Below are 19,878 nucleotides of genomic sequence, written 5' to 3'. Positions count from 1 at the left end.
AGATGGGATCTATTCAGCTATAGTAAACTTGAAATAAACAAACAAATGAACTATATTTAATATTCTCAGAGAACTGAGATGGTATTATTTCCAAACCAAAACAAACAAAAAATTACAAAAAAAGGAACATTCACAAAACAAATCAGTTTTTAAAAATTAGAAAAGTTTTAGAGTTGGAGATAAGGATGGAAAAACTTTCAAGAGGGAGAGTAAAATGACAAGATGAAAACAACCTGAAGAGATAAGAAAATTAAAAGGACTATACTAGAAAGTCTGGATAATATGAGTTCCAAAGAGAAGAGAAAGAGTGGAAGAGAGGAAATCAGTGAAAATTTCTTAGAATTCAAAGATACATTTCTAGATTAAAATGATTCATCAAGTGCCCTACCAAAATGATGAAACAGACACACATCAAGGCACATCAGTGTGAAACTTCATTACAACAAAAACAAAGAGAAGATACTATAGCTTTCAGAGAAAAGAGGTCACATCAGCATAAAGAACAAACAGCTTTAGACTTTTCACACAGCAACCCCGCAAACCAACTTCTCCCACTGCCCAGCAGCATGAAGTTGGCGGGAAACAATGTTTTCACAATGACTGCAAAACTGAAATTCTATATTTAGCCAGACTACTAATTAAATACTAGAGTAAAATAAAACTTGCAAGGTTTAAAAAAAAACCTGTCATATCTCCTCTGTATCAAGAAAACTACCTGGGGGTGTTCTCTATCAAAGCACAAATAAATCAAGAAAGAGGACTAGTGAGCCAGGACCGGTTTGGCTCAATGGATAGAGTGTCGGCTTGGGGACTGAGGGGCCCCGGGTTCGATTCCGATCAGGGGCATGTACTTTGGTTTCGGGCATATCCCCAGTGGGGGGTGTGCAAGAGGCAGCTGATCAATGACTCTCTCTCGTCGATGTTTCTGACTCTCTATCTCTGTCCCTTCCTCTCTGTACAAAATCAATAAAACATATATATATATATATATATATATATATATATATATATATATATATATATATATATAAAAGAGTTCCTTAAAAAAAAAGAAAAAAAGAAAGAGGACTAGTGAGATACAGGCAATGGGAAATTCAAAGAGCAAAGAACCAGAGGAAGCTCCGAGGAGAATGATTAGGGTGATCTCAGGATGGCAGTGCATGCACGTAGAGGGCAACCAGTGCAGACTGGAGCAATTGGACTCTACACAGCCATCACCACCACCATGGTACCATCTTTTTAATCTGAGAATAGAATGCCTGGTGAGCTTAGCTTGAATTCTTATTGTAATAGTTTCAACCATGTCCCAAATTCTTGCTCTTTCATGCATGTCATGGTGTCTAGACCAATCTTTCTCATTTTATACCATCAAAATGTTTTTGCTTTGATCTATTTCTGAGTTGGAGGAAGACCACAATAATCTTAGAAACAGAAAATACAGACTTAGCTCACTTCCTGTGGTTACATGTCCCTATGGGAGGGCAGCACCTGGTTCATATATTAGCTCTGGCAAATGCCTTAACTATGGTGAACCTTACTCTTTTGAATACTCACACATAACTGCCCACTGATTTTCACAGTGAGCTCTTGTAAATTCCTGGGGAACCTGAAGCCACCTTATTTTCTCCCAGAAGTCTTAACAGGGGGAGTTACTGCATTTTCATATAGATAGATTACAGCCACCTATCCTATTTAATTTTTTCAAAATCAAAAAAAGCAAACTATTAATGAATACAAATGTTAGAATCGTGGTTTCTTTTAGGAGAAAGGAGGAAAAAAGAGGAATCCAGGTATCTTTTAAGATTCTATTTCTTTACCTGAGAGGTGTTCAAATTTGCTATTGTTATTAAAAATAAATTTTACATGCTTTTCTGTGTGATTCACGTCACCATTAAAAAAAAATAATTAAAATAATCTCCACACCTTGAAGACTTAACTCTGTAGCTCTTTTGAGGTCATCATCTTCTTTCTGTTCCCAAGCCTCCTAAAAAGACAAGAATAAAACTAAGGCACTTAAAAGAGGTACCGGTTAAACTTATTTAGTGATGATAAAAATCAGTTGCTCTAGAAATATTATTAGTAATATATTACCTAATTTCATGGATGTTTGGAACATGACCTATTGAAGGATGTGGGAAAGTTCTTTACTTTTTCCTACACTGTCTCCTAAAACAAAACCTGGGGGATTAAAATCGCTTAATTGCTATCTCTTCTAGTCAATGACATTTGGTTTGCTAACCAAAAGCCATTCAATGTGACATCCATACTAATAAAAGCCTAGGTGGCGTCTCACACTCATGTCATCACAAGATGGCCACCCCCACAATGTTACAAGATGGCCACCATAAGATGGCTGGCATGGGAGGGCAGTTGTGGGCAAAAAGGCCAGTAGGGGAGGGCAGTTAGGGTCAACCAGGCTGGCAGGAGAAAGCAGCTGGAGATCAGGCCAGCTGGCGAGGGCAGTTAGAGGCGATCGGGCCTGCAGGGAAGGGCAGTTGGGGGTGATCAGGCTGGCAAGGGAGGGCAGTTAGAATACAGAAAAGCTGGTTTTTAAAGAGTTTTAAAGTAGCACTTCTTGCCGAAACCGATTTGGCTCAGTGAATAGAATGTTGGTCTGCAGACTGAAAGGTCCCAGGTTCAATTCCGGTCAAGGGCACATACTTTGGTTGCGGGCACATCCCCAGTAGGAGGTGTGCAGGAGGCAGCTGATTGATGTTTCTCTCTCATTGATGTTTCTAGCTCTCTAACCCTCTCCCTTCCTCTCTGTAAAAAATCAATAAAATATACTAAAAATAGCCGAAACTGGTTTGGCTTAATGGATAGAGCGTTGGCCTGCGGACTGAAAGGTCCCGGGTTCGATTCCGGTCAAGGGCAAGTACCAAGGTTGCGGGCACATCCCCAGTAGGGGGTGTGCAAGAGGCAGCTGATGGATGTTTCTCTGTCATCATTGTTTCTGACTCTCTATTCCTCTCTCTTCCTCTCTGTAAAGAAGAATCAATAAAATATATATATATTAAAAATAAAGTAGCAGTTCTCAACCTTGGCTGCACATTAGAATCAAAGGGATGCAGCTAAAAGAAAAAAAAAAGAAAGGAAAAAAAAAAAAAGAAAACTAAGAAATCTAGCCCTGACTGGTTTGGCTCAGTGGAGGAGCGTCGGCCTGAAGACTGAGGGGTTCCAGGTTCGATTCTGGTCAGGGGCATGTGCCTTGGTTGCAGGCACATCCCCTGTGGGATGTATGCAGGAGGCAGCTGATCAATGTTTCTCTCTCATCGATGTTTCTAGCTTTCTATCCCTCTCCCTTCCTCTCTGTAAAAAAATCAATAAAACATATTTAAAAAAAAAAAAGCACACAAAAAACAAACAAACAAAAAAGCCTAAGAAATCTAGATGCCCAGACCACAGGCCAGATCAATTACTTCAGAATTTGAGAGGCAGAATAAGCCAGGCATCAGTATTTTTTGAACTCCCAGGTTAATATTACCTGTGCAGTTAAGCTTAAGATCCACTGTTTTAGAGAAATTAGATTTCTTATTTAATAATTTCTTAAAATATGTTTTTGATTTTAGAGAAAGAGGAAGGAAGAGGGATAGAGAGATAGAAACATCAATGAGAGAAAAACATATATTGACTGCCTCCTGCATGCCCTGTATCGAAGATCGAGCCCACAACCTGGGCACGTGCCCCAACCAGAATCGAACCAGTGACCTCTTGGTTCATGGATTGACACTCAACCACTGAGCCACACCAGCCAGGCAAAATTAGATTTCTTAATCTGTTTGTAAACACTAAAACTATTCATTTATTCTAGGGAGTCTTGTTAAACTTTTATTAATTACATGACTTGGATTACATACGATTAGAAAAGAATGAAAACAACACTTTTCAGATGTCAGATATTTTGATGTCTTGTCAACACAAGTCAAATACCTTGATGACTGCAACAGTGCAAATCATACAACTTTGGCAAATATAAATATAAAGAACTAAAAATTAGCCCTATGTGTTTTGGCCCAGTGGACAGAGTGTTGACCTGCGGACTGAAGGGTCCTGGGTTCGATTCTGGTCAAGGGCATGTTCTGGGGTTGCAGGCTAGATCCCTAGTGGGGGACATGCTGGAGGCAGCCAATCAATGATTCCCTGTCATTGTTGATGTTTCTGTCTGTCTCTCCCTCTCTGAAATCAATAAAAATATATTTAAAAAATTTTTAAAATAGGAAAAAAAAGAACTAAAAATTAAAGAACAGAATCTATAATAAAAGTGTAATAATATGCTAATTAGACCAGATGACCTTCCAGCCGAAGCTGGGCTGTGAAGGAAGGCTTGGTCCCGGGTGCCAGAGGGAAGCTGGTGCTGGCAGGCGGGGGAAGGAAGGCCTGCTCTTGCATGGATTTCGTGTATCAGGCCTCTAGTATATATAAAGAACAGATAAATGTTAGTCTGTGACTAAAATCTGAATTTCAGATATTTCTAAGAATTTTCTGTTCAAACAATAGGAAATAAAGTTTCCATGCTTGCAAATAAAATTGGATTGGGATAATCTCTAGTAACCCATCTTGCTTTAGCATGCAATGAATTATTGTAATAGAAGGTAACCAACAATATATTTTGTTGCATTTGGATTTTCAAAAACTGAAAAATTACCAAAGTGTCTTTTTCAAAACCAATGCAAAGCCCCAAGGTTTTTATTGTTTTGGTGGATCATGACATTGTATTCATATCATGTGGAACAATGCCTGATACATAGTAAATGTTTAAAACATGTTGGTGGCCGAAACCAGTTTGGCTCAGTGGATAGAGCGTCGGTCTGCAGACTGAAAGGTCCCAGGTTCGATTCCAGTCAAGGACATGTACATTGGCAGCTGGTCAATGTTTCTAACTGTCTCTCTCTCTCCCTTACTCTCTGTAAAAAATCAATAAAATAGATTAAAAAACAAAAACAAAAAACACGTTGGTGGTTGTTGTTGTTATTATATTATTATTAGTGCCCCAGTGCACGGATTCATGCACATTCAAATTAATTAGAAGGTGGCTTGCCGAAACCGGTTTGGCTCAATGGATAGAGCATTGGCTTGGGGACTGAAGGGACCCTGGTTCGATTCCGGTCAAGGGCATGTACCTTGGTTGCGGGCATATCCCCAGTAGGGGGTGTGCAAGAGGCAGCTGATCGATGACTCTCTCTCATCGTTGTTTCTAACTATCTCTCTCCCTTCCTCTCTGTATAAAATCAATAAAAAAAATATATTAAAAAAAATAATTAGAAGGTGGCTTGTTGGGTGGGACTGGATGAGACGGACCAGACTTATCCTAGAGCCAACCTCCTAAGGTCCTTCCCTTCCCCAGCAGGCCGCACCTGGAGATAGGAGGGCATCTATGGAGTGAGCGGGGGTCCCTCCAACAAGAGGGGTCCCTCAGCCTGGCCTTCAGGGATCAGGCTGAAACTGGCTTTCTGACATCCCCCAAGGGGTCTTGGATTGCAAGAGGGCAGTTCTTGGGTAATACCCAGGAATTGGGCTCCCTCCTCTCTGGTTCCAAGGTGTGTCACCCAAGCACCACAGCTGCCAAGTCACTGCAGTGGGCAGCTCCTATGCTGAGTGTCTGCACCTTGGTGCTCACTGCATGTCAGAGCTACCGGTGGGACAGCTGCACAGCCTTTTACACATGTAGATTACTACTACTACTACTATTCTAGTTCTTGGGAAAGACAAGGATGAAGAAAGTAGCAATATAAATCTTACTTGCTCCTGGAGGCTCTGAGCCAAAGCCTGCTGAAGCTCTTGCTCTTCCCTTTCACGGTCCACATCATACTGCTGAAGCCAATCAACCTCTCCTTGAGGTCCTTCTGGGGTTTTGTTTTCTTTATTCTCATCACAGTCTTTAGTTATCTCAGTAAAACTGGCTGGATCTGAGGAAGCAGAACAAAACATAAGTGGGAAATCCTAATAAACTGGAATCTCTGGACTAGAGTGACATCTACTGTTCAGAGAGTAATTTACCCCAACCTCACACATAGCTTGCTTGGGATATTCAATGTCATCTTACTACATGTAGACTAGGGTTTCTCTATCTAAGAACTTTATTGATATTTTGGGTGGTACATTTTTGTTGTTGTTGGGGGGGCGGCTGTTCTGTACATTAAAGAATGTTTAGCAACATCCCTGGCCTCTACTTACTAGATGTCAGTACTACCCCTCTCTCTAGCTGTGACAACCAAAAATAGCTAATAACGAGCTTTCCCCGTTTATTATAATGTGTGTTAAATGAGTGTTTTAGAATTAATAATCAAATAAGCCTTATACATATTCTGAATCAAGAGTTACACAGTACTGGCTGTGTGGCTCAGTTGACTGAGCATTATCCCCTGCACCTAGAAGTCGCCAGTAGGATTCCCAGTCATGGCACATGTTTAGATTGTGAGCTCAATCCCTGGTAGGGAGCATGCAGGAGGCACAGCTGATGGATGTTTATCTCCCCTCTGATCCCTTCTCTCTCTAAAAAAATCAATAAAATCACATTAAAAAAAAAAAAGTTCCATAAAGTATGTAATAAACATCTCATGTATTACACAAGTATATGACGACATATATATTTAGAATATTTGTTCAAGGAGATAAAAAATTAACCATCAATTTCTTTCCGTTCTTGTAGACGAGGGGTAGGGAAATTCTGGCCTGCGGGCCATATAACTTTTATATTGTACATTAGACAGGTTCATCTCATACTTCCCATTATTTAGAAGCCATTTGTCGCTATGATTTTGAACATAGTTATGCCTTATTTAACAGCTATCTTCATTAAACCTACCTGGTTCTGTGACTGTTTTGGGTTTCTCAGTTTCCATAGGATCTGGATTTTCAGGCATTTCTTGAATATCATCCTCTGCAAATCCAGTATCTGGGCTGCTGGTTGGTTTATCATCATCTTCATGACTCAGGGATGGTGAAGCTTCTCTCTTACTTATCTCTAAAACAGCTGCTAAAAGCTCTTCTTCACTCATTCCATCAAATTCCGAGTTTTCCAATTCAGACTTATCAGGCTCTATTCTGCATGATTTTGAATCCTGAAATAGAGAGTTACTTTTAGAGGAAACCTGAATGACTACAAATTTAGCAATCTTAAGAGTTTAAAGTGAGAAGTTTATTTTTATTTCTAAAAAGTTTCCTTTCTTTGATGCTCTGGGTTCAGGTCTTATTCTTTTTGAACAAATGAATAAAATAAAAAATACTTATAAATATTTATAAAAAATAAACATATATACACATATAAAATCAAACAGTTGGACAAGATAATGCAAACTCCCAGAAAAGCTTGTATCTTCAAAATATTAACTATCATTATGTGTCAAGATAGGAAATAATATAGTTATGCTTTCACACACATTATTTAAACTTTTAGTTTATGTGGTTAGTCTGTTGATGTAAAACATTTACTCTGGTTCCATCGTATTAACAATTAGTACCAAAATAAAGCAAGTAATTGTTTGAGGACCAGTATGTAAAAGCTTTGAAGGAAGCCCTGTCTGGTCACTCAGTCAGAGCCTTGTCCCGATATGCCAAGGCTGTGGGTTCAATCTCTGGTCAGGGCGCATTAGGAATCACCCAATGAATGCATAAATGAGTGGGACAACAAATGGATTTTTTTCTCTCTCCCTTCCTCTCTCTCTCTAAAAATCAATATATAAAACATTAAAAATAACATAAAAATAAAAGTAGCTTTGAAGGTTTACAGGAGAAAGCAATTTATCTACAACTTTCATTTCTTAAATCTCAGTCTTATAAACAACCTAAGTGTCTACTGATGGATAAATGAGTAAAGATGATGTAGTATACATACATCTTATTTAGCCATAAAAAAGAAGAAAATCTTGACATTTTCAACAACATGGATGGCATTATGCTAAGTGAAAAAAGTCAGAAAAAGACAAATACCACAAGGTCTCACTTACTAGTATATGTGGAATCTAAGACAAACAAACAAACAAACAAAATCCAAGCTCATAGATATAGAGAAGATTGGTGACTGCTTGATGAGGGTGGTGTGTGTGTGTGTGTGTGTGTGTGATATATATAAAATGGGTGAAGGGGGTTGAAAGGTATAAACTTCCAGTTATAAAATAAATATGTCCTAGAATGGTAATTACAGTTAATAATCTTATATTGCATATTTAAAAAATATTTTTATGGATTTCAAAGAAGAAGGGAGAGGGAGAGATATAAACATAAATGATGAGACAGAATCATTGATCAGCTGCCTCCTTCATGCCCCCTACTGGGTATTGAGCTTGCAACCTGGGCACGTATCCTGACCAAGAATTGAACCCGAGACCTCCTGGTTTATTGTTCGATGATCAACCACTGAGCCATACCAGCTGGGCTGTACTGCATATTAAGAGTTGTAAAGAGAGAAAATTTTAAAAGTTCTCATCACAAGAAAAAAATTCTTTTGGGCCCTAGCTGGTTTGGCTTCATGAACAGAGCGTCAGCCTGAGGACGGAAGGGTCCCGAGTTCGACTGCTGTCAAGGGCACATGCCTGGGCTGCAGGTTTTCTCCCTAGAGGGGGGCGTGCAGGAGGCAGCCAATCAGCGATTCCTTCTCATCATTGATGTTTCTATCTCTCACTCCCTCTTTCTTCTTCTGTGAAATCAATAAAAAATTATTTGGGTAATTATGTATAGCGATGAATGTTAACTAGACTTATTATGGTAATCATTTCACAATATAAACAAATATCAAATCCTTATACTGTACACCTGAAATTAATACATTATGTCAATTACATCTCAATTGAAAAAGTCTCAATCCAACTTTAAACTCGCACATTCTAAAACTAGTGTTGGGGACTTTCAGTCAAGATGGCAGTGTAGGTAAACGCTGTATCTGCACCCTCCCACAGCCACACTGAAATGACAACTAAACTACAGAACAACTATCACCCAGAACCACCCGAGGTCTGGCTGAATGGAAGTGCTAAACTAGGGAATTAAAGAACAAGTCACATAGACTGGTAGGACTTGAGATGTGGAATGGGCTGGCCCCACACCCTCGCGTTACAGATAAAAATCGGGAGGGATATCTCAGCTGCAGAGGTGCCACCTGAGGAGTGAGGGGTCCCAGCCCCACACCAGGTCCTCCAGCTCAGTGGTTTCAGTGCCAGGAAGAGAAGTTGTCATAACTTCAGGCTATAAAAATCAGCTGGGATTGAGGCTGAGGGAGAGGGAGGGCTGCTGGAGTCCCAGGCAGTCTCTTAAAAGGCCCATATGTAGACTTACTCAGATTCACTCCCACTTGGGAGCAGCCTGAAAGACATCAGAGACTATAGGAGGAACCGACTGCCTAGCATCAAGGTGAGAGCTTGAGGGATGGAGGAAAGAAAAGGCAGCTTTCTCCCAGATAGAAATGCTGACAGAGTCCATTGTTCCTTTGATGAGCCCTCCCCACACAGAGCAGGCAGGCAGGCGCCATAACTGAGACTCCCTCAACCTGGCTCACACAATTTGCCTACCCTAGTTATTCCCTAAGACTTTCCCCCCCAAACTTGCAGCCCACCCAAGCTGTTTCCAGTGGCTTTTCTATATGAATGGCATATCTTGGCTCATGCTTTCCTAAACCCTCTCAAATATACATCTGGCCTCAGCATGCCCTGTATCTTTCATTGAGTGACTCTAGGATCAGGCTATGAATATATATCTATAGATATAAATACATATCTATCAACAATTAAATCTAAATAAACAAGCAGAACAGGTAAGGGAATACAGTCAATAATACTCTAATAACTATGTATGGTATCAGGTGGGTGCAAGATTTATTGAGACGATCACTTATTAGTAGTAAGCTATATAATGTCTAATCACTGGGGTGTACACCTAAAACTAATGTAATAATACACACATCAACTGTAATTGAAAAATAAAGAAAATGATTAAAAACCGCAACAACTGGTGTTTAAACAGACCCATTAAATTTATGATCTATCTTGTGTATTAAGTTTGCTGATGCTGGTTATAAAAGGCATTTGTTTGGCTACTAAGAGCTATACAAATCTTTGTCAGATATTCTGATAAGAAATTACTTACCTTTTCCAGATCTTCCTGCTGTTGCTCACAGGACATTTCACAGAATCTCTGGCTAAGGGCCACAGAGCGTTTTAGTTCATCTTCACTGTCTGAATCAAGGCTCAAAGCCAATGAGCTCTTGAATTTGAAGGGGAAATTCCTGTAATCCAAGGGGGGGAAAAACTATATAAGACTGATAAATAAACACTGTCCTAGTTATTTTTTTGAAACACACGTACCAAAATAAAACAAAAGCTTTTCCTCTATGGAAAATGTAACAGAAATAAAGATATATCAAAAAGTATACTTAAACATTATTACCTTTGCCCTGCTTCAGGAGTCATGCTTTGATAGACAGCTTTTATATTATGTCAGTAAACCAATCACTTCGTGCCTTTTTTCTTTTAATGATCAGCCCCAAAGAAGTTTATTATCTTTATAAAGCAAGTACAGTACTGAATGCATGCAAACATAGCAATGAATAAATGTGTTTGACAATAGAGTATGAGAACTAATTTTTAAAATTTTAATTTATGATCCATGTACTTTAAAATTAACAGTAACATTCCACTTATCCACTTATATGTAGGTCAGACATGTGGCAACCTCTACCTTCCAAAATACAGGGATTCAAAAGTAAGAAAAAGGCTTCTAAGGAAGGGAGCAGCTTCAAAGCCCAAGTACTTTACTCTTTGGGCCCTTCTTTCCCAGGAAATGTTGTATAACATAATGTAGCAAGTTCATCAAGAAATGAGAGCTAAGAAATGAGAGAGAATAACCACAAACAGGGCAATAAAGAACTATAAGTCATTTGATGTAAAGGTAAACCGTCTTCTAGGATAATGCCATCTGAGGGCATTATTATATTAAAACACAGTGCAATAACTGATACTCATGTTGATTCTAAGTCATTACAATATTTTAAATTATCTTCAGTATATTTTACTTAAGAATATAAGGACTTCTGTAAGGTTACAAACTATATAACCACCTAAAATGGTTAAAATTTTTTTTTAAAGATTAATGCTTAAAAAGGTAAGCTTTATTTATAAAAAAAAATTCAGTTATGAGGAATATTAAATATTCTTCAATGATACCAGATAAGTAAGGTGTTACTGTGTTGGCTTCCAAGTGAGCTGAAAATAAATTAAAGGAAAAAGTGGTAAAGGTCGAAGAGCACAAACTCTCTATGATGGAGGTTAACATAAATTCATATGCAATAATAAAAATATGTAAAATGGAAATTGGAAAAAAGGCAATTAATCTAAAGTGAAAACTGTACATAAACATATAGAATGATGGTACCAAGAAATAAGAGGCAACAGTGGAAATCAGGAGAACTGCATAGCAATGTAGATCAAAGAAAAGAGGCAAGTGGTCAGTGATAATCCCAAACATAGTCTGTGGCTGAGAGCAGCCAGGATACTCCAGCCGGCACACTTGAATAGTCTCCCATTATGTTTTCAAAGGGTTTTTTTTTTTTAAATAACTTAGAAATAGCCAATTAACAATCTTTTACTTCTCATTTCTGATTTAATGCTCACCAAGCAAAACTGAACATGTTAAATTTGGTTATCCACATGAATACTTTGTTGAATGAGGCTGACACCTGGCTACCAATATACCAGGGTCAAACGTGATGACAAAGGACACTGGGGAAAAGTATTCTGCTTCATAACTCAGCCTCTTTTAAGTTTGATCGGCATGACAGGTCTTCTAGGGCCTAATCATCCTTTATTGACCAACTCTCACATTCTCATACCAATAGACCCTGGAGAACAGATGACCATGCCAAGTATAATGATGCTCAATGAAACCATCTCTTTCTTGTCACTACAGTGATCTGGTACATAAAGAGTGCATTCCGTTATAGTTACTATATTCACAGAAGGCAGCTTGCCTGTAGTAATGAAAAATATTCATCCTGTAAATGCATCACTTGCTCACTTTCTAAGCAGCCAAGTGGTATTGCTCATTTGTATCTTGAGAACGGGCAAGAGTATTCATATCGGTACCATTTCTAGTCATGTTAGTCATCTGGTTTTAATTGCACTGAAAAATAATTAACAGGAGGAAAAGAAAATAGCAATTCCCAAATGTCACTTTATAGTTATATAAGCCCCCCCAAAGCCCTTAAACAACAAAAATGTCTCTTTTCTAGAAGTATTTTGGGACATCAAATTTTTAGAAAAACTAACTTAAAGACCAATGACAAGCATTTAGATATTTAGAATTGTCAAATCAGGAACTGTGGCTCTAGTTTAATCACAGAGGAGGTATATTTAAAAAAGTATTTGCGTCTCTTGGACAAACTTTTGGACTTAAGCAGAAAAGAAAAAAAAAGTAAAATATTTGTAAAGCAGGTACATTCCATGTTTGTTTTCTGTCTCTTTTCAGAATAGCTTCAGTTCAGTGTCTAGGACAAGAAGTCCCATATTGGCTAGTAAAAAGTAAAAAGATATTTTTATCTCCCATGTTATCCTTGAGGGATGGTGCTTTACACAACATGGGTTATTCCAGCCCTTCAATCCTTAAAATTCCTCATCATCAATCAATTTCTAGAGAAACAGGATGAAAATATTATGTATTAACAGATGATTTTAAATGTTTTAGAACAAAATTTTGAGAAGATCATCTGAAGTTGCTTCATTGTTAAAAACTTGTTATACCCAGATTATAGTTTAAAGCAGAATCAAGGAAATTCCAAAGTACAGTAATACAGAGCAGTTAACATGCAAAAATAGAAACAATAAAGAAAAGGGAGGGAATAATTTTGGTATTAGGGTAAGCCAAATCCTTAAAAATACAAATTTTGGGTACATAAGAAATATAACTCACTTTGAAGGTGTAGAAGGACTGGTAATGCAGGAATTCACCATTTGAGAGGCTTTCAATGGTCTAGAACTATCAGAAAATTAGAAAATATATAATGTATACAATTATATTATTAAAATATATTTAATTTACAAAATGAGTTATTCTGAACTATAGACCCTTATCTATCCTCTTGAAAAGCTAATAATTATACTACTTTTACTATCAATAGAGGCCAAAGGAGAAAACAAAATACTGTCTCTGGCCCAGCTGGTATGGCTCAGGGGTTGAACATCAACCTATGAATCAGGAGGTCATGGTTTGATTCCTAGTCAGGGTACATGTCCAGGTTTTAGGCTCAATTCCCAGTAGGGGGTATGCAGGAGACAGCTGACCAATGATTTTCATTATTAATGTTTTTCTCTCTCTCTCCCCATTTCCCTTCCTCTGGGGATATATATGAGGCCCGGTGCATGACGTTCATGCACCTGGGGGGAGGTGGTTGGACATCCTGAGGGGTCCTTAGCACTGCAATGGAGGCAGAAACCTCATGGAGCCAGGAGAGGTTCCTGCCGCAGCCACTGCACTTGCCAGCCATGAGCCCGCTGGCAAGCCTGGCTTCTGGCTGAGTGACACTCCCCCTTTGGGAGTGCACTGACCACCAGGGGGAAGCTCCTGCATTGAGTATCTGGTCATAGTGACGGTCATTCAGCCACTCGGTTGATTTGCATATTAGCCTTTTATTGTATAGGATGTGTGTGTGTGTGAGTGTAAATAAATAATACTATTTCTGGCCTCTCCTTTTTTGTAATTAAAAAAAAATTTTTTTCAGGCCTCTTCTTGATCTAATGACCTAAATAAATAGCATTAGAAACAAAGTCAAATGTAACACATAGGAAAAGAACAACTTGGGAAAAATTATCTTGTCTCAGTTCTTTACTTTTAAACAATAAAATAGTAATAGCTCTCATTTTTTGAGGACTTACTAGATGTCAGGCACTGGAGTAAGAATGCATGTGTTTCACAGCATTTAATGTTCACAACCACCTGATTATTTTCCCTATAGCTAAGTGAAGGAATCTGTCCAAAGTCTTAAAGCTATTAGAGTCAGATAGCTTGATTTCAGGCCTGGAATCATTCATAAGAGCCTACATTGATAAGTTGATATAGTACTACTGCGAGCCAAAAAGAGTAACAACTCTGTTAGTTGCATCAAGTAAAAAAAACAAACAACAACAACAACAAAAAGAACCACCCCACAAAACCACATCTATTTCAAAGAAAGGCCATAGGACAAAATCCAGAAACACTAAGAATCTCTGGAAACATGTTTTATTAGTATATCCATTAAGGTCTTTAATATATACTTATAAGATGTATACATTCCAATTATTAAACCAAGGAGAAATACATTTTTACAAAACAGTATTAATTCACATTAGCAAATGTTCATTCACTCTCTGAAATGTCTATTATTGCACTTTTCCAGTGTACTAACCATATGACTTTAAGAAAATTACTTAATCTCTTTTGGTCTCCTCTGTAAATTTAAGTGTTTAGACAAAATCTCTAAAGTCCTTTTCAACTCTAAACTTCATGACTCTCTCAAGCTAGAGTCCAAGCATAAAAAGGAACTACATTATATGGTTCCAAAGTAAGACAAGATGCAGAAGAAAGAGCAGTATTCAGAAAAGTCCTGAGGTTTTTCTAGCATTTTACAATGAAGCCAAATTAAAGGTTACTTCTTTTCTCATGTAAAAATTTCTAGGAGCCACTGAAGTTCTTTACTCCCATTGGTAATAACACATTTATGAAGACAAAATCTATTTTTGGGACCCCAGCATCATATTCAATATACTGTTTCCCAAATTTGCATGTCCCAAAGAGCCAGAAAGGCTTTTGGTAAAAATATTGATCCCCAAGTCCTATCTTAAAACTAATGAAATAGAACTTCTAAGAAACACAGAAGTTAGTATTTTAGTGTTCAGGTGATACATATGAGCATGCAAATTACGTTTATATTCCTAACATGTATCACACTGTTTTCTAGTGATCTAAAATCTTAAGAATATTACCTAAAGAGGTAACTTTTTTTAAAAAAATATGTTTTATTGATTTTTTACAGAGAGGAAGAGAGGGACAGAGAGTTAGAAACATCGATGAGAGAGAATCATCGATCATCTGCCTCTTGCACACCCCCTAGTGGGGATGTGCCCACAACCAAGGTACATGCCCTTGACCGGAATCGAACCTGGGACCTTTCAGTCTGCAGGCCGACGCTCTATCCACTGAGCCAAATCGGTTTTGGCAAAAGGTGACTTTTTATGAAAGGCAACTAATGTACTTGGAAAATTTTTGAATAAGCATTTTATTACTTCAACTGATAACAATTACTTCAATCGGGCAGTAATTTAACACAAAATCCCCAAATAAAACAAAATTAAAATGTCCTCGTTGGTCTGATTTTACCTGGGAGCTGTGTTAACTAGCTTAGTAGTTCTTTTGATCATTACAGCCTTTCCACATTATTATTATTTTAAGCCTTCCTACTTTAAAAGCAAAGGCAAAGAAATTCTCTCTAAAGGACTTACATTGCCATGTGCGCGCTCCAGCCGAGAGTGAAGGGTGGTTTTGTATTTTCAGTGCAATGAGACGACAGTGTCAGGTATCTTGGAATGATTACTTGCTGCCCAATCTTGTTGTTAAGTGAGAGAGTAATATTGAAGCTATATCGCTTCAAATGAAGAATGAGGATCCTGAAAACAGGAGATGATGACGTCACTAGTTTGTACATGATAAAGGCAGCTCTGCTATGCATGAAGAGATCACAGCAACTAACTGTGTTAAATAGCTCTGATTTAAAGAATACATCTGGTCAAACTAAAGAGTTGGCCGAAGAACCTTTACTGAATACCTGCTATGTGCTAGGCATTGTGCTAAATAGTAAGAATACAAATAAAACAGTGGCATTGGGTGGATTTAGGTAAAATACTTACAATGTTCCTAGAAAAACAAAGTACACACACACACAAAAACCCACCTCAGACAAGAACACTATATTTTTAAATGCTAATATGGATAACTGGGTTAAATTCTTAAATTATTTACTTCAGTGTTATATAGTTTTAAGCAATATGTGTTATATAACCACAGATAATTTTAATTAAAGCATTAAACAGCCCCTATATTGAATGGTACACCTTGTTTTTTGACAAGCTGATTTTTTTTCCTTGTTCATCCTTACCTGAGGATATTTTTTCCATTGATTTTTAGAGTGGAAAGGAAGATGAGAGAGAGAAAGAGAAACACTGATGTGAAAGAGACACACTGACTGTTGCCTATCACACGCACCCTGACAGGGGCCGGGGATCAAGCCTGCAGCCAAGGTATGCGCCCTTGCCCAGAATCAAGTCCAGGACCCTCAGGCTTACGCTCTGAGTCTAACCATTTTGCAACCAGCTAGGGTAACAAGATGATTTTTTACAAATAGTCTTATTTCTTTAGAACTTTCTATGAAAAAAGCTAAGACAAATAGAAAAGGTTTCTCTAAAAGTTCTACAAAATTTCATGGCACATCTGGTTTGTGGGTCTGAAAAGGCTTTTAGATCTGTGAAAACACTTTTTTTAATTGCTCCTGTGGCAACCTTTCATCTCTAATACAGATTATAATCTTTGCTTGATGGACTAGATATACTTCACAGTGCACAAGAACACTTTAACAAGTGAATTTCAGAATTTTTATGGGAATAAGCCTCACAAACACTGCAAAAATAATATCTGATTTATGGAGAACAGTTTCGTTTCTTACCATATACATCACAGAAGCCACAAACTGAAAAACCTATAAATTGAAGTTAGAAGCCACAAACTGAAAAACCTGCTAATTGAAGTTATCAACTGTATTTTTCTTTTAAAAGTATGCAAGAATTCCTAACCTTCACATTCACAAGTTGAGGTTAAAACACAAGGATACATCTGATGTGAATAAATTGTCTAATTTGCTCAGAATTATATGCTGACAATTAAAAATGTAAGCATTCAGAAGACTAACTGCAATACAAAACTAGTATCAGATGTCAAATATTTTGACTAACTTGTCAAAGAATCATATTATCTAATAAAGAGGAAATATGCTAATTGACCATCACACCCTCACAAAATGGCAGTGCCCACAGCCAATAAGGAGGTGATATGCTAATTGACCGACATGCCTTCAAAGATGGTGGCACCCACAGCCACAAGATGGTGATGTCCACTCCCCTCAGCCCTGCTGGGGCAGCAGACGCACAGCATAGCTGGGCCCACCCCTAGGTGGGTCTAGCTGCTCTGTGCTCCTGCTTCTGGAGTCCCCCAGTCCCCTCAGCCCCCCAGCCATCCAGTGTAACCAGGGCTGGCGAGGCTTGCGCTGCTGATAGTGGCAGCAGCAGAGGTGTAATGGGGGAGTCACCTTCCACTGGTCGCTAGGTGCCTCCCACCCTGAGGACTCCTGGACTGTGAAAAGGGGCAGGCTGAACTGAGGGATCCTCAGCCAGTACATAATTTTCATGCACCAGGCCTCTAGTACCAAAATAAAAGGCAATATGAAAGACAGATAATACAATTAAAAATCACTGATTTACAAAGATGAGGTGGACTAGAAATGAACAGATTAAAAAAAAATCTTTTTTAAGTACATTAGATATTTTTATTGATTTCAGAGAGAAAGGGAGGGAGAGATAGAAACACAATGGAGAGAACAACTGATCAGCTGCCTTCTGCATGCCATCCACCAAGGATTGAGCCTGCAACCCAGGTATGTGCCCTGACCAGGAATCAATCCTGGTTCGTAGGCTAATGCCCAACTACTAAACTGCACCAGTCAGGCAGATTTGATAAAGATACCAGACCCTTCAAAAATAGTAGTTGATTGGCTTTAATAGTAAAATGAACAAAAGCAAAAAAAAAAAAAAAAGACCAATATTAAGATTTATGATACAAAGGCTTCTATTTCATGTAAGTTTGGAATAAATTAATGTTAACATATGTAACAGACCAGAAAGGAAAAAACTAAGGAGATAAATTCCCCTCAGTTTTTTTTTCTACTAACTGAAAGACCATATGGTTGGACAGCTAGAAAGGGAATAGTGATATTCAGCTTCCCAGTCAAACAAGTATTTTTAATTGTACACTGGTTTCCTTCATTAATGACAGCTGGTAATAATCTTTTGCCTTAATATTTGTCCCCTCCCACCCTTCTGCCTCTAAACACTCACAAATAGAAAAGAACAAATTCTTTGTTATGATTTAGAAAGTCATTTCTTAAAAAAATATTTCATTTTCTAGAAAGGAGCAAAAGAATTAGGCTCTAGGGACTACGTTCCAGAAACTCCACATTTAGTCAATTCTTATTACAGAAAACGTACCAACTTATAAGAGCCTTTGAATAAAGAAATATACAAATTGCAGAAAAGTACTCTTCCTATTTTACTTTCACACACAGATACATGTGTCTGTAGCAGATTTTTACTGAAAGTTTGAGGGACGGGCTATAGCACAACACAGGAAACATTATAATTAAATGTTATATATTACTTAATTAAAAAATTACTAGTATTCACTATCATTATTCCCAAGTTTCAGCAGCCAAGTCCTCTTGTTGCCATCACTTGGGACTGTGAAGTTCCTTCAACATTCCAAACCCTCCTCCTGTCTTCTGTATTCTAGCTTTCTATCTACCCATTTCATACCTCAGCTCTGCTGACCTTCATGACCAAACCACTCTCGTAAGCCTCACTTATTCAGTAATATTTGTAAATACTTAAAAAAAAAAAAAATGCAAGAGCAATTAATTTTACCTGGGTAGTCTGTTAAATTTGTGCCTGACAAGAGCACACTTCCCACTGCACTTTTCACAGGAATACTCGATTTCTTCTGCCTATAAAAAGAAGCATGAAGTTGAATTATTATTATCCCATTAAATGCTACTAATTTTCTCTAGTCATACTACTTCAGTGGATTGACAGCTCTGACTAGTTTGTATCCAGAGTCACAAACCTTACTAAATTAAGACCTAATGCTCAAAATATAATTATAATATCATGCCCTATTTCAGAATTCCTAATTTCCTTTTTTTACAAAGGAGACATCTCAATTTATGATAGTAACTCAATTTATGATAGATTCTTCAGTAGCAAATTCTCAACCTTTTCCCCCATGAATACACAAGAAGCACTGCCAAGAGTACATCTAACATTTGGCCATAGCAGAGATAAGATCACCTTCAGGGTAGGCGGAGTTCCTGGTCTGTTAGGTGTAACTCTACCCCTTTCTTAAAATGGAACTCAATCTTCTGGTAACAGCCCACTAAGAACAACTGCTCTAAAAGGACCAAAGTTTGGGGTGGATAGCATTACCTAGAGAAAACTGAAACAAGAAATCCTTAAAAAATGGGGATAAAGATACACAGGAAAAGCTTCAAATTCTATGATAATAACAGGAATAGCAAGGAATGATTAAAGCAAAAAGAAAAGCAGAGTATTTATCATTGGGTGGAGCTAAATGTTAATCATTTAAAAGAACAGAAGTTTTTTAACCTTAGAAAGACAATTCTGCCCATTTGCTACAACAAAACAAGAAACACTATTTTAAAGACAAAGGGTAACCCCGGTAAATTTCCCTCGGAAAATTGGACCTACACACAGGTCCAACTATGCCCCAGATTATCTGTAACAGTATTTCACAGACATAAATATTTATTTACAGCATTAGGTAAACATGATTTGTGTTGTTTCTAATAGAGTACATACAACCTAAGAAAAGCAAAGAGCATATTTTATTCCTCAGATTTCAGTATACTCACTTAGTGTCTCCAATTTTAATCCACATTACCAAATTTTAGCATGTGTCACTTCCTATGCTTCAAATTAATATTTGTTTACAAATAACTGCTTCTAAGGTTGTTTAAAACACTTCCTGTTGAGTCAAATGTATAATCTACATAAGCAATCAATCTTCTTCAATGAGTTAACA

The 19,878-nt window shown here is 37.7% G+C and overlaps 1 protein-coding gene and 1 long non-coding RNA gene across 7 annotated transcripts in view; both read right to left on the bottom strand.

Annotated features, from left to right (window-relative positions):
• USP37 (ubiquitin specific peptidase 37) overlaps positions 1-19,878 on the bottom strand; it is a 62,390-nt gene that overhangs the window by 9,374 nt on the left and 33,138 nt on the right. For 3 of the 6 annotated variants that reach the window (XM_036434559.2, XM_036434556.2, XM_036434558.2), the window contains exons 15-21: positions 18,705-18,784; positions 15,462-15,626; positions 12,895-12,960; positions 10,078-10,216; positions 6,806-7,061; positions 5,740-5,906; positions 1,924-1,984 (exon numbers count right to left, since the gene is read on the bottom strand). In XM_036434559.2, coding sequence (XP_036290452.1) covers positions 1,924-1,984; positions 5,740-5,906; positions 6,806-7,061; positions 10,078-10,216; positions 12,895-12,960; positions 15,462-15,626; positions 18,705-18,784 — 934 coding nt within the window. The remainder of the gene's footprint in view (positions 1-1,923; positions 1,985-5,739; positions 5,907-6,805; positions 7,062-10,077; positions 10,217-12,894; positions 12,961-15,461; positions 15,627-18,704; positions 18,785-19,878) is intronic. The other 3 variants (XM_036434560.2, XM_036434561.2, XM_036434562.2) reach the window with 3 other exon arrangements.
• On the bottom strand, positions 703-1,916 carry LOC123652197. The gene is made up of 2 exons (XR_006741361.1): positions 1,070-1,916; positions 703-760 (listed from the first exon to the last, which is right to left on the bottom strand). It is a non-coding gene; the product is annotated as an uncharacterized LOC123652197 (long non-coding RNA).

This window comes from Pipistrellus kuhlii, unplaced genomic scaffold (assembly GCF_014108245.1).
Source record: "Pipistrellus kuhlii isolate mPipKuh1 unplaced genomic scaffold, mPipKuh1.p scaffold_m20_p_127, whole genome shotgun sequence".
Taxonomy (NCBI): domain Eukaryota; kingdom Metazoa; phylum Chordata; class Mammalia; order Chiroptera; family Vespertilionidae; genus Pipistrellus; species Pipistrellus kuhlii.
The sequence above is the reverse complement of the archived record's forward strand: the minus strand, read 5'-3'. Positions and strand labels throughout refer to the sequence as shown.